Source organism: Pimephales promelas, chromosome 2 (assembly GCF_988280905.1).
Source record: "Pimephales promelas chromosome 2, fPimPro1.hap1.1, whole genome shotgun sequence".
Lineage (NCBI taxonomy): Eukaryota > Metazoa > Chordata > Actinopteri > Cypriniformes > Leuciscidae > Pimephales > Pimephales promelas.
This window is the reverse complement of record NC_142770.1, coordinates 32,391,749-32,406,237: the sequence shown is the minus strand read 5'-3', so window position 1 is coordinate 32,406,237 and position 14,489 is coordinate 32,391,749. Positions and strand designations below refer to the sequence as shown.

The 14,489-nt window shown below is 39.3% G+C and overlaps 3 protein-coding genes across 5 annotated transcripts in view; 1 reads left to right on the top strand and 2 right to left on the bottom strand.

The window, feature by feature from the left end:
* Positions 1-9,242, bottom strand: part of LOC120488949 (NACHT, LRR and PYD domains-containing protein 3) — a 75,870-nt gene extending 66,628 nt beyond the window's left edge. For all 3 annotated transcript variants that reach the window (XM_089121956.1, XM_089121959.1, XM_089121963.1), the window contains exon 1: positions 9,155-9,242. The gene's annotated coding sequence lies outside the window, so the exon portion shown is untranslated. The remainder of the gene's footprint in view (positions 1-9,154) is intronic.
* The window catches only part of LOC148997204 (ribonuclease inhibitor-like), a 361,305-nt gene that overhangs the window by 135,692 nt on the left and 211,124 nt on the right, over positions 1-14,489 (top strand). The gene's annotated exons all lie outside the window — the stretch shown is intronic.
* The window catches only part of LOC148997206 (uncharacterized), a 47,186-nt gene continuing 42,403 nt past the window's right edge, over positions 9,707-14,489 (bottom strand). The window contains exon 5 of the mRNA XM_089122026.1: positions 9,707-9,954. Within this exon, the coding sequence (XP_088978152.1) occupies positions 9,744-9,954 (211 nt within the window). The 3' untranslated portion in view covers positions 9,707-9,743. The remainder of the gene's footprint in view (positions 9,955-14,489) is intronic.

Here is a 14,489-nt window from a genome sequence, read left to right as displayed (position 1 = left end):
AGGATGGGCACATGTTCTCTGTTTATTTAAAACTTAAACATAAAATAATCCTAATAAAGACAGTTTTTAAAAATAAACCTTAAATAATTAGGAAGTGATGCTGACACTCTCATGATTGGATTAGTTCACTATTATGAGCTCTATTGAATGTCAGTCACATATATCTTAGACTCTAAAGACCCATAACTTTATGTTACAGTAGCTGCCTGAGGAGGACTTCTCTTTAGCACATGAATATAAACATTGATGTTCACTTGTCAAAAACAATTAGCATCTTTAATGAAGAAATTGGCTGCATTTATGTTATGATAAGCGCAAAACCACATCTACCAGATTACAGTGTCAAATATAAAATTAAATAACTTGTATCATTTGTGAAAAACATGTTAACTCCTCAATAACTACTTAAGCGTTACCTTGTCATCCCGCAGGAACTACTAGTGATGTGGCCCATTATTTTAAAGTGAAAAACATGTTAACTCCTAACTAACTACAAGCGTTATCTTGTCATCCCGCAATGTTTACACAAGGTAACGCTTGTAGTTAGGAGTTAACATGTTTTTCACAAATGATACAAGTTATTTAATTTTATATTTGACACATACTGTACAGGTTCTGTGAGGCACTAATATTCTAACAAACACTGTAATCTGGTAGATGTGGTTTTACGCTTATCGTAACATAAATGCAGCCAATTTCTTCATTAAAGATGCTAATTGTTTTTGACAAGTGAACATCAATGTTTATATTCATGTCCTAAAGAGAAGTCCTCAGGCAGCTACTGTAACATAAAGTTATATGTCTTTGGAGTCTGAGATATGGTCCCCTTGGAATTATAAGGTTCTATCTGCGTTCTGAGAAGTTTTGAGATATTGAGCTTCAAAGTTTTTGCATTCCATATAGGAAAATGTGTATGGTTGGGGAACATGTTTCTTTCAAACATAAAAATAACAGGGATTCTAAATGTACAAAACACATCACATAATGTAAATAAATTGCCACAGAATAAGAAAATGTGAATAACTCAAATTTGACAAAAATGTCAGATAGAACCTTATAATTCCAAGGGGACGATATATGTGACTGACATTCAATAGAGCTCATAATAGTGAACTAATCCAATCATGAGAGAGTCAGCATCACTTCCTAATTATTTAAGATTTATTTTTAAAAACTGTAATCATTAGTATTATTTTATGTTTAAGTTTTAAATAAAGAGAGAACATGCGCCCATCCTGGCAAGAGTAGTGGTCACAATCTCAACCTAGCTAATGTATTTTGGGGGGGATGTAATATTTATAAACTGGTTTCCACACAGAACCCATTTGAGGCACATGCTTCTGAAATGTTATGACCATGTTAAGAGTATAAAACCCCCACAATTGTTCACTTTTTAGACATGTTACTTTTGTGATTAGTAATTAATTGGTTATTATTTCTTAGTTCACAAGTAGTTCTCAATGAGGATATATTTCTTTAGTAATAATCAAATACCTACCAAGGAACTACCTTTGTACTAAATTACCTATTACTTAATGCTTAGTTAACATTGCTTCCATATTAGTTAATAGCATTAAGTTCGGTGTTAATGCAGTACTACCTATTACTTCCTGCATAGCTACTTGTTTACGGACCATTATTTTAAAGTGTTAAACAGTCTTCTTCTGTAACTTCACATTTAAACTTCACATAATTCTCGCTTATAATATACAATATGAAGTTCTTAATACTAACAAATGACTGTAATGGAGAATGTAATAAACTTACTTGCAGTCGTGTCCACTAAGAAGAGAATTTATCAGTATTTTAAACTCAGTAACGCTTGTTGTCAGTCCGCGCGCGTCGTTCTCAGAATCTCTTGCTGGTTTCGATGGATTGTGGATTAAACACATAAATGTCCGCGAGTGTTATTAGATTTGCAGGCATTGTGCTAAATTGACATCTGTAGAAATGTTTTCTGAATCATAAATGAAATCATATCCAGTGAGCGACAGGTTTAGGTGTCAACAGTTGTTACATTAGACACTGAAGCTTCAAGCGCGTAATGAGCTCGCAATGTAATCTCAGAGCAGGAGCGCAATAATATTTACAGAGAAACACGTGAACGAGAAATGAAGCTTCAATTTTTTTTTTTTAGTCCGTGAATGCTTCACATTGCGTGTCGGAATGTTTGAACTCACTCTACAGGTTTTTAATTGACTTCTCAACCAAACTTTGATCACGTTGAGCACAATTTGAGTCACTATGTTTTATTGAGAGGAGTAATTTAACTCAACTGATTGAGCCATCTCTATCATCTGGGCCCGGTTTTTCAAAAGGTTTAATCCGGATAAAATTGATCCGGATTTAGTAGCTATAATCCTTTTTTTACGATCCGTGATCACGTAATGCAGTTTACTTTTGAGACAGTTTTTCAAAGCAACATCGGATGGATCAATCTGATCCGGATAGGAACTTTTCAGGATCACCAAATCTGGATAACCAGTGCTCAAACAGATTAGGAAATCACAATGTAGAACTATAGATATAAAGAGCAACAAGTAGACAAAACAAGTAACAAACACCGTACATTGAGGATATTTATCTAGATATTTATGTCAGGTATATATTTATTTACCTGAGAACGGAACCACAGAAAGCATGCAACATAACCCTTGCGTGTATTGTCCTGCACAACATTAACCTCCTGCATTCTGCCACAACGAGCAAAGAGGACGTGCAACAAGGGACGCCACACTATTTCTGATTTGGATTTGTTTTGGATTTCAAAAACCAGTGATTGCCATTCTTTGCATTTTTTGGTTATTACTAATAAATATTCTAAAAACAAAAATAGTGACAGAATAAAATAGATTGTTTTTGGTCAATTTTGACAGCTGTTTGGGGAATTATTTTATGAGGCCAAAATCGTTCTACTTTGCTGCCTATACTGAAAGGCTGAATACGTTTAAGCCTACCTAATCACTGTAGCCTGACAGATGAACAAATAAAATGAAAACCTTATGAATAAATAGTATCTGGTAAGAGACTGCATGATCCAAATATATTATTTGATACATTTTTAAAGTTTTCATTACATTTTTTGCATGAAATCCACGCTGAATCCACCCTTCTGATGGGATCAGTTTAATCCAGATTTTTTGGATCAAAGTGATCCAAATCCTACAAAAAAAGTTCTGAAAAACCAAAACTAAAGGTTTGATCCGGATCAAAACCAAGATTGTATTACATGATCTAATCCGATTATGCTATCCGTTTTTCTTTTGAAAAACCCATTTTCAAGATTTGATCCAATCCGTTATCCAAAATCCTAGTGGATTACTTTTGAAAAAACGAGCCCTGGTTGAGGTACTGTATATTATGCCAAAAAAAAAAAAAAAAAAAAAAAAAATCCACTAGATTTCACTGTGTCAATCAATAGCACTTGTCACAACACTTCTAACATGGATGTCAGAAACAAATCACCCCAGCCATGTGAACTGTTTTTGGTGAAATTTTGCAAGCTAAGCATATTTTTTTTACATATTACACTGAGCCTTAACTTTACAAAATGATGTTACTATAATGTTTTAAAAACATGCTCAACCAAACGGTTGATTTGGCACATAACGGTTAATTCACCTTTGGCTAAGCCACGCACTAGAATGTAGATTGACCAATCACAGCCCAGCCAAGAACGAGCTCCCACAGAGGTCGGACACTTTTTCACAGCGCTCCATTGAGTTTCAACACAGGCGTCTCATATTTTCGGTCTCGGCAGACTATTACCGTCGTAGTTTCATCCAAAATATGGTTAAACGTTGTGCACACAGATACGCGTTTCCCAGAGAGGTTGGAGGGGGGTGTCCGTTTTTTCCCTTCCCAAAACCGAAGTAAAATCCTGACAGTGACAACTGTCGTGTTTGGATTAAACTCTATGGACGTCCTCGGCTTAGTCAGCTAAACCGCTCAAATATCAACAAGCACATCTTTTTTTACTTCTAACCTTACTGTGAGTGTGAAGTTATACTAGTTAGACCGTTTTATAATGTTTTAGGTGATGATTTCGGTTCTCATACCGGTTGTTGATACGCTAGCACACGCTGCTAATAAATACAACGTTATACAGTACTCGTGTAGTCCGTTTGCTTTGTAATAACGATTATAGGAGTGAATACAGACCTACCCAGTTTTGCATGAACAGTGTTGCTCTCTGATATTGTAAGTCTAGCCTCCGTCTCGATTAGTAGGAAATGCGGTGGTTCATTTTTTGACTGTGACCGGTAACGTTATGCTTTTGCCTCTATTTGGATGCTTTGTTGTTTCTTGCGTTTCACCTGTATGTCTTGAATATAGCCTTCGAAAGCATATTGCAGCCCCTTTTGCCTACTTCTATCAGACACTTTATATGCTGCTTTATAAAAGTTTGATAACATTTCAGCAGGAAGAGCTGTTACAGCATAAGCCATGCAGAGCGCAGATGAAGTTTGACGGATGTAGCAACAGTAACTAAAGGGGGCGGGGCTTAGCCAAAGGTGAATTGTCACCCACCTTTTTTGAGAATGGATATTACAATGCACTATTAAAACTTGGTTGTAATTCAAGTATGCTTTGGAATAAAGACCAAAGTTTAGTCTTGTTTTAAAGAAAACACTCAGCAGATTATTGCTGAAGTAAAAGCACTTCAAAAATAAAAGTATGAAAAAGTTATGGAAGTCTTAAATTGACATTAAATCAAATAAACTGTACTAAATATTTTTTTTCTTTTATATAAAATATATACATTACAAAATATTTTTTTCCTATAAATTACTGTAAAATCAAAGCCATATATCTAACCAAGTTGTGTACCAAATTTGAAGTTGATATCACAAAAATTGAAGTTCTCATGAGATTTTGTTTTGGCGTAATACCAAAAATGACAAATTCCATTGAATTTAATTGTATGCATTCTGCTGTAACAAATTAATCAATTTCTGTCCAAATATCACCTCTGTTACAAAATATGGAACCTTGAGACTAAGACCTTTCTGACAATGTGTTTTGTCAAGACTAGAAAAGGTTTTGATCATAAATTATGATGGGCAATGAAAAAGTATGGCAAAGTATGTGTATGAATTCTGGAACCATTTATTACCATTAAGTGACATCTCAACGATTTGGTAGAGACCGATATTTAAAAAATGATGGGATGTGTTGAAAAAAAAAATACATTGAGTGTGGTTAGACATTCTAGACTTTATTTGTCCCCATAGGGCAATTAGTTTTGCAACAAGATAAGCACAGAACTGTCACAAATGCACAAGACAAAACACATAAAAAACACTTAGGGGCAATCCCAATTCTACCCCTTACCCCTTCACTTTCTCCTAGCCCTACCCCTTCGCCTTCCCCTTGACCCTTGAAACAGAGTGGCAATGCGTAGGGGTGAAAATATTCCCCTAAGAAATGGGACACCACTACGCCTCCGTTAAACGTCATTATAAGTCGTCGCTAGCGCCTACGTCACAGGAGATGCGCTGATGTTTATCACAACGTCCAAGATGCCGTCGACAGCTGCAGTTATCTCAGTCGCGTGGGTTACAGCTATTTTCTTGCATTTATCTTGTGAAGTTCGCAGGAAACAACGGAGACGACGAAAATATGTTGCGGGACTATCGTTAGCAAACTACAGTAATTTTAGCGATTTTTTTTTTTTTTAACAAACGTTTCTGTGAAGAAACTGACCGTAAAAATGAACACAATATTGAATGTAACATAAAGCAAATCATTGTTTGTCGTTACAATACTTATTAAAGCCACAAATACTTAAATTTATGGGTCTCCTTTGTCGCTTGGGCAGCCAGCCTGGATTAGCAGTGACACTTCTCATACCCCTTCGTTTGAAGTGTGCTCCCGAAAAATCTTCGTTTCAAGGGCTATCTGGCCCTTCTCCCTAGCCCTCCCCCTCCAACCAAAAGAAAATTGGGACAACCCTACCCCTTCACGTGGACGCGCAAAACGGAGGGGAAGGGGAAAGTGAAGGGGTAAGGGGTAGAATTGGGATTGGCCCTTAATGCAACAGGCCCTGAATATAAAAAACAGAATATTGTATAAATATAATCTTTTATAATCATATAATCTTATTGTATAAATTCATCTTTTCTGAGAAATTGAAGCAAAAAAAAAAATATCCTTATTTTATGTTTCCATTGTCAACAGTGCAGCAGCTGCAGACCATGAGCGGGCTAGCTAGCGAGCTCATTGGTTGCTCTGCGGCAAACTGCTGCAGCCTATAGACAAACTCGAGTGAACTCGCGTCCAATGAGAGGCACTCGCACCATCATTACATCACAGCCCGCCAGAAGGGGCGTGGCTAAAATGTATACAGTATAAGCACAGTTCGCAGGCTGCATCCCTGATTTTCATCTCTTCAGCAAAGCACTTCGCATCTCTGAACTGCAGAAGCCACGTCGCCATTGAGGGGCATCTAGCAAACCTGAACAGCGCCTGAAGAAGCCGGCTGTCTTCGCCACCTTCAGCCATCCTGCAAGCTACGCCATCCGGTTGACGTATCCTTTTTAGAGCATAAGTTCCAAGTGAACTTCACAAAAGAGCAAGCGAGTGTCTTTTTAAAGATGTCTCGCACCACCTGCGGCACATGCCGCGCCCCTCTCAGCGCCGAAAACCACCATCTGCGCTCTCTGCCTGGGACAGGAACACGAAGAGCTCTTTCTAGCCAGCGGCGGATGTGACCTCTGCGAAGAGCTTCCATTGTTGACCCTGCAGACTCGACTCGAAACGTTTAAAGCCGAAGCCGCCGCACCGCCTTTCACCTCGCCGCGAAAGAAGAAGCGCTGCTCCCAAAGGCTGCCGGAACCACCCATGGAAGCGACTGTCTCGCCGGACCCTCACCCTCAAGCCTCGCGTGGAGAAGTCGTCATCCATATTCCCGCCGTTGTTTTCTTTTTGGCTAGCAGCGGAGTTGTAGTCTGTTAGCTTCAGCACTTCACCTCTGCCTTTACACCCAGATTAGTCATTGTCGATTGTGCCATTTTTGTGCCATAGGTGGCCCACATTTGGTTTGTGATATTTGGGCCATATTCATTATTCATCATATGAGCCACTTTAGGCCCACATTCAGATTACACATTGCCATGAGTGCCGCATCTTTGCCTAAAAAGGCCCACATTTAAAATATTTGGGCCATATTTGCCATTTTACACGTGGGCCACTTCAGGCTCACACATTTTGTCGGGGTCATAAGAAGGCCTGCAGTGCCGCATCATCACCTGAAGTGGCCCACATCCGTCTGCTATCTGAGGAGCGAGTCAAACACACACAAATGCTGTTAAAGGGTTAGTTCACCCAAAAATGATAATGGGCTCTATGCACAGCGGTGTTTCCTGTGAAGGTCTAAGGATGCTCGATAACTTCCGCCAATCGTAGAGTCCAATGCAATACCGAGAATTTATATTGAATTTTATACTCCATGGTTATACTAAAGAAACGTTAGTCACAAAAACAGATAAAACAGACCCTTGGTTGTGCTTATGCTTCTTTTAAAAATTATATTAAATAAACATAACTATATATAAAATTACTTCTAAACGTATGTACGTTTTAGACGGGAATCCCGTTTTCCTCGGTTTTCCTCCGCTTTAATCTCCACAACCGGAAATGGACGAGCATCCTTGCGTCAAATGCGGAACTTATGCGTGCATATAGCCCATTCTGTCACTATTTACTCACCCTCAATAACAATAAATTTATTCTGTGTATAAAATGTTAGAGAGATAATGTAAATGTTTAAAAGTTACATGCAAACTTTATATCTTTTGAAACATGTATGTGCAATACTTGACAATCATGTACATGATTAGAAATCTTTGAATAATTCTGGATGAGTTTAGTCTAAACATTATTATATTTGCAGGCCTGATAGTGAAGATTTCTGTGGACACTCATCTGAGCTTCTTCCTCTGTTCCACCTTTAATTACAACTAAACCATCATTTGGCTGAATAACAAACCAACATTAATCATTCAATATCACATGTTTCTAATACGCATGCTAACACACACGCTGCTTTATTTAATAGTGAAGTCTGAGTCTCTTCCACCTGTATGAAACACATTTACACATGTATTTCTCCTCATAGACAGCAGTGAGACTCTTCTGTGGATCACCTGATGGTTTCTGCTCCTCTAATGATGATTTCAAACTATAACGCAGAGCTATTCAATTGGCAGCCCGCGGGCCAAGTGCGCCTCGTCAATCAATCCCCATACATAATCATCTTCATCTCCACCCCAACCTCCCTCCTCCTATTTTCTGGTGGTGCAGCTAAATTTGGTTAGATATGCACATGGCCGTCGTGGCGCCTGCAGCTGGACGACTATACGCACTGTATGTGTACCATGAGCGCTCTGACTGACCTGAGAGAAACGTTTTCAGTCCGAATATTTCAGCAGTTATTATGTGTGTCCTGTATTTCTGGCGACTGAACCAGCGATATCAATCATTCGTTGGTTCGATTATTTCCTTTCCATGAATTGGCCAAATCCAGATTCGTTCGGACCGTTCTGTCACTGAATCATCTGAAGCGGTTTCTCGGTCAGTAACAATAAATAGAGAACAAAATAGCGCTGGTTTCAGTTGTTTCACTAGTTTACTTTAAACTAGTCAGCACGGCTCAGAGGATAACGGAACGCAAAGCTTAAAGGAGTTGCGTTTACTCACGATCCGGACACTATTATTAAACAGCGTTGCGAAATCCAGTGAGAAGCGTTTCAATCGGATGCTCCTCTCTCTTACAAACCACAAATCACTCAATGATTTTAACTAGTTTTAAATCGGATGAAACAGCCTTAACATTCCCAACACTACTGATGAAGTAAATAGCAGAAACATGAACAAAGTTAGAAGACTATAAATCACCACCCTTACAAACATTTACCATGAATGTAATAATTTACCATGATTTGGGCAGAAATGTGGAATATTTATATTTAATACTATGTTATAGTCATTTATATTGCATTAGATGTATTAGGGGGGTAAAGGACTGTATAATTCATTGTGTGTATAGTTTTTACCTGTTAAGGCATTTTTGTGAGCCATACATGATTTTGCCAATGGTTACAAAGTCTCACTGTCAGGATATTTTTAACCTCAACCTCAATTTTTAACCCACCTCAACTTTTCGATTTAATAATCCGGCCCTCAAATGAAGCTAATTGAATAGCCCTGATATAAAGCATTCATCAGAGTTTGGTGAACGATCTTCATCTACTCTGTAAAGTGGAACAAAAGAGAAAACAATCAGTGTTCGGTGGAACAAAGTGCTGTTTTTCTTTAGTAAAAGTAAGTTAAATTGAATTGGTAAATGAAGATGTCTTTAATATCTCAGTGATGTTTCCTCACCTCAGGTCACAGTTTGAGTCTCGTAGCTCATCTCTGAGCCGCTGCTTTGAGTCTCCTATCTCATTGTTAATCAGATCAAGCTCTTTTAAAAACTGCAGAGCTTTTGAGTTAGTCAAAGACTGAGTTAAAGAAGAAACATCTGTAATGCCACAGCTGCTTAGACTAGAAAGACACAAACAGAGGAAGAGAGATTATCTTACAAACAAATCATGAATGTGAAGAATTTTACAGATATAATGTGAACTCAAACTCACTGTCAGATATTGAGTATAAAGTGTTTTAGTTTAATAAACCCAGAAAGTGCACTGCTATAACCAATGAAACATAAGCCCTGCTGTCTTCAAATAAATAAACTTCAATCACACTGTAATTGCTGTACAGTATAATGACACTAACTGTAGTTCCTCCAGCTTGAATTGTGGGTTCATCAGTAGATCACTGAGGTTTTTCACTCCAGAGTCTCCTAGATTATTCCCGCTCAGGTTCAGCACTCTCAGGTGTGATGGGTTTGATTTCAGAGCTGAAGTCAGGATGAGACTCTGTTTCTCTGTAATACTGCACCCTAACAGACTGAAGACAGAGAAATAGTTCACATCGATGATGATCATCTTATTGAAGAGCCACTACAGCAGCATTTAGTTTCCTTTCGAGAGAACTCAAACTGTGCCAAATGACACTTTGGGGCACGCACCTCAGCGTAGCGCCTCTAATGTATGAATGAAACTAAGCCAATCTCTGATTGGTGTTGGGTCATGACGTAATGTGTGACGACACATAAGCGGAAGCTACTGTATAAAAGGATCCGGCAGACATGAGTTGTCAGCTTTGTGTTCTTCAGCAAGCGCACTTTGTCAAACTGTCAGTCCTATTTGGTGTTGTTTGTCCCATAAGAATTGTCCTTAATTATTGCAATATGGAATCTAGTGGCTCTGATCTTGCGTTTGCCGAGGCAGCGTGTAGATTTAAGGTCTGCATTGCAATAAAGAAAATTTAGTGACTCGGATCTCGCGTTTGTTGAGGCAGCGCGTAGATTCGGTCTACTCTGCAAAAAAGATTCTGTGACTGGGATCTCGCGTTTGCCGAGGCAACGCGTAGATTTAAGGTCTGCATTGCAATAAAGAACCTATAGTGACTCAATTCTCACGTTTGTCGAGGCAGCGCGTAGATTCAGTCTACTCTGCAATAAAGATTCTGTGTGTGTGCGAGGCATGCACAGTCAGCTCCTGACGGCGCTGGCTTTGTTCATTGAGAAATATCTTGACGCACACAGAGCCGTGTGTTCGTGCGTTTCAGCCTCGCGCCCAATGACTTTATTCTCGAGAGATGAAAGCCAAATATATTGTGAATGACTCGAATCTCGCCGTTGCCAAGGCAGTGCGTAGATTAAGTCAAGTCAAGTCAAGTCACATTTATTTATATAGCGCTTTTCACAATACAGATTGTATCAAAGCAGCTTCACAGTGATAACATGAAAGTAGCACAACACAGATCAACAACATTGCTAAACACTAAATAACCTCAAATAACCCCAACTGAGCAAGCTCAAAGCAAGCCAAAAGCAAGGCGACGGAACCAAACTCCATCAGATTGGATGGAGAAAAAACCTTGGGAGAACCCAGGCTCAGTCGGGGGCCAGTTCTCCTCTGGCTTACATTCATATTGTTTAAATATAAATATTAAATATAAATATTGTTTATGAATCAAACGGCGCCATAACATATCGCAGGCGTTGAGTCGTCTCTTCAGAGGCGTTGAGTCGTCTCATCACAGGCGTTGGGGCATCCGAAATCCCCGTGAGAGGCTGGACACAAAACTGGACCTGACGGACGCCATTTTTCTCGGGACAAGCGTCCCGAGATAACAGCAGAAAGGCAGATGGGAAATAATTAGCATAGCTGATGTTCATAATGATTTTCGTTATAACTCACAAACTCTCCGTAAGCTGAACTCTCCGCAACCCAACCATACGCGCCGACCCGTTTGTCTAAAAGGCTGTCGAGCCCCACTGGTGCGTTAAGCAGTTTCAGTGGCAAACGGTTCCGTATGGCATAACAGAGGACTAGAAGGTAAGCATTATGTGAATGCTTGACTAAAGAGAAGCGTCTTTAATCTAGTTTTAAACTGTGTCAGCGAGTCAGAGGCTCGGACCGTATCGGGAAGGCCATTCCAGAGTTTTGGAGCTAAATGCGAGAACGCCCTCCCTCCTTTACTGGACTTCGATATCCTAGGAATGACCAGAAGCCTTGAATTTAGTGATCTTAAGGAACGCGGTGGATTGTAGGGCGAAAGAAGGTCCGTTAAGTACATAGGTGCTAAACCATTTAGGGCTTTATAGGTCAGTAGTAGTATTTTGTAGTTGATGCGGAACTTAATAGGTAACCAGTGTAGAGATGATAAAATCGGTGTTATATGATCATATTTTCTTGACCTAGTAAGAACTCTAGCAGCTGCATTTTGTACTAACTGTAGCTTGTTTATTGAGGATGCAGGACAACCGGCTAATAAAGCATTACAGTAATCTAGTCTTGAGGTCATGAATGCATGAACTAATTTTTTTGCATCAGAAACAGATAGCATGTTACGTAGCTTAGCAATGTTTCTAAGGTGGAAAAAGGCTGTTCTTGTAACATATGAAATATGATCTTCGAAAGACAAGTTGCGGTCTAGTATAACACCCAGGTCTTTTACTGTATTGGATAAAGTAACAGGACATCCGTCTATATTAAAGTTGTATTGTGAGAGGTTTTGTGAGTAGTTTTTTGGACCAATAAGTAATACCTCCGTTTTATCTGAATTTAATAGCAGGAAATTACGCGTCATCCAGCATTTTATATCTTTGAGACACTCTGTCATTTTAGATGAGTTAGTGTTTTCATCTGGTCGTGATGAAATATATAATTGAGTGTCGTCAGCGTAACAGTGGAAATTAATTCCATGTTTTCTTATAATATTACCAAGTGGCAGCATATATATTGAGAATAGCAGAGGGCCTAAAACCGATCCTTGCGGTACTCCATAGTCTACTGACGTTATCTTTGATTTTTTCCCATTTAAACAGACAAAATGAGAACGGTCCGATAAGTACGATCTAAACCAGCTTAATGCCTGTCCCTGGACACCAGTGAAGTTTTGTAGTCGATCCAAGAGTATTATATGATCTATAGTGTCGAACGCAGTGCTAAGATCAAGTAGGACTAGTATTGAGATACAGCCTTGGTCAGAAGCTAAAAGTAAATCATTTGTAATTTTAACTAGCGCAGTTTCTGTACTATGATGCGGTCTGAATCCTGACTGGAATTTTTCATAGATATCATTTTCTTGCAAAAAAGAGCACAATTGAGCGGACACTACTTTTTCAAGTATAGATTATGAGTCTAAAATAACAGGAGGACCCAATCTGGGTAATAATTTTGTTTTGTGCGAGGCATTCACAGTCTGCTCAGGGTGCTGGCAGTGTTCATTGAGAATTATCTCGACGCGTAAGCTGGATATTTCAGCCTCACACCTGTTGACTTTCTTCTCGAAGGATGAAAGCCAAATATATTGTTATTAGGGCTGTGAATCTTTGGGTAGACAGCGAATCGATTCGATTCACGATTCATAGGTTTTCGATTCGATTCATGAACGATTTGTGCAAATTCAGAAAGATTCGATTCGATGCGATTCACATCCAAATTCGATTCGATTAATTAGATTCTTAATTTTTTATATGCATTATAGTATTATTTCAATGCTTCACCCATCTTTGTCTGGGTTTTTAATTAGCCTACAGCGGCCTTCGGGGATCAGATAGTGGGGATTTTGTCCATTGTTAATGTTAGCTCATGTTTGTTTTTAATTTTAATGAATATATTATTATAAAAAAAAATTCAATGGCCTACAAATTAGCATTTGCAAGTAGCAAATATTTTGAAAAAGGCTTTAAAAGTATTGCATTAAATGACTACATGCACAAATTAATGGAGACGTTTTCATTAGTTTCATTTCGCGTCCTCTCAGTGCACTCGTTATCATCTTTTCACTGGATTTTGCTCGCGCTCGGTCCCATAGCTCTCATGCTTTCATAACGTTAACTACAGATTTTTGAGCAGTCCATGTTTGAGCTCGATCTCCAGCTGAGCTCTCTGTCGAGAAAGCAATAGTTTTGAGGCAAACCGCTCAAGCCATTGATAAAGCTGCCATGCCATTGCGTGGGCACTATGAAATAAAACGCTTTCATTCATTCATTACATGGACTCTCCGTACACGCAAGGTGGTCTCTCGCTCACTTTCCCTCTCTGCGTGCAGCCGTGTGTGAACGCGCGATTAGCGGTTTGGAGCACATCCTCTGTCTCGTATGCACGCTCGCTCTAGATTCCGGGAGATTTTAAATTTGCGGTAATACAAGCTGATCACGACATGAGTAGCTCAACAGGTAGAAAGAAAAACTCATCTTTCAGGAATTTGACCGACCGAGCTTCAGCGTGAGAAATCAGGGGTGTGTGAGCGCCTGAAACCAATCAAATGCGGATGTCGTATGACGGCCAATGCGTGAGGCGGCTTGTACCAGGAACACTTTAAGGTTGTGTTTATATATTTTAAACCACTGAATCGCTATAAAATCGTGATTAATTCGATTCTTAGGCTTTTAAGTCGATTATTCACGTAAATAAACGATTCACGATTCAAAATACATGTTTCAGGATCGATGCATATGCATCGCCAGGATTTATAATCGATGCATCGAGAAAACGAGTGAATCGTTACACCCCTAATTGTTATGGCTCGATTCTCACGTTTGCCAAGGCTGCGTGTAGATTGTAATAATATAAAAAATAGTAATATTAATATTATTACAGTCTCGTAAAAACAGTATTGTTTGGTGAAAGAGTGACGTTTCTAGAGCCTCTCCTCAAGGAGCTTGGGGGCATAGGCAGCACTCTCAGGCGAAGCCTCAGCCTAAACAGGGCGACCTGAGGGTCGTCCTGCAGGCTAAGAAGGCTTCCTCAAAGAGGTCCTAGCCTTGGTCCTAGCCCTAGTCTTGGTTCTCTGCGGGCGGCCCCACCCGTGGTGGAGCGACCGAGGCTGTTTCTTTTGCGGAGCCCGCAGGAAATCGATGTTGCTCT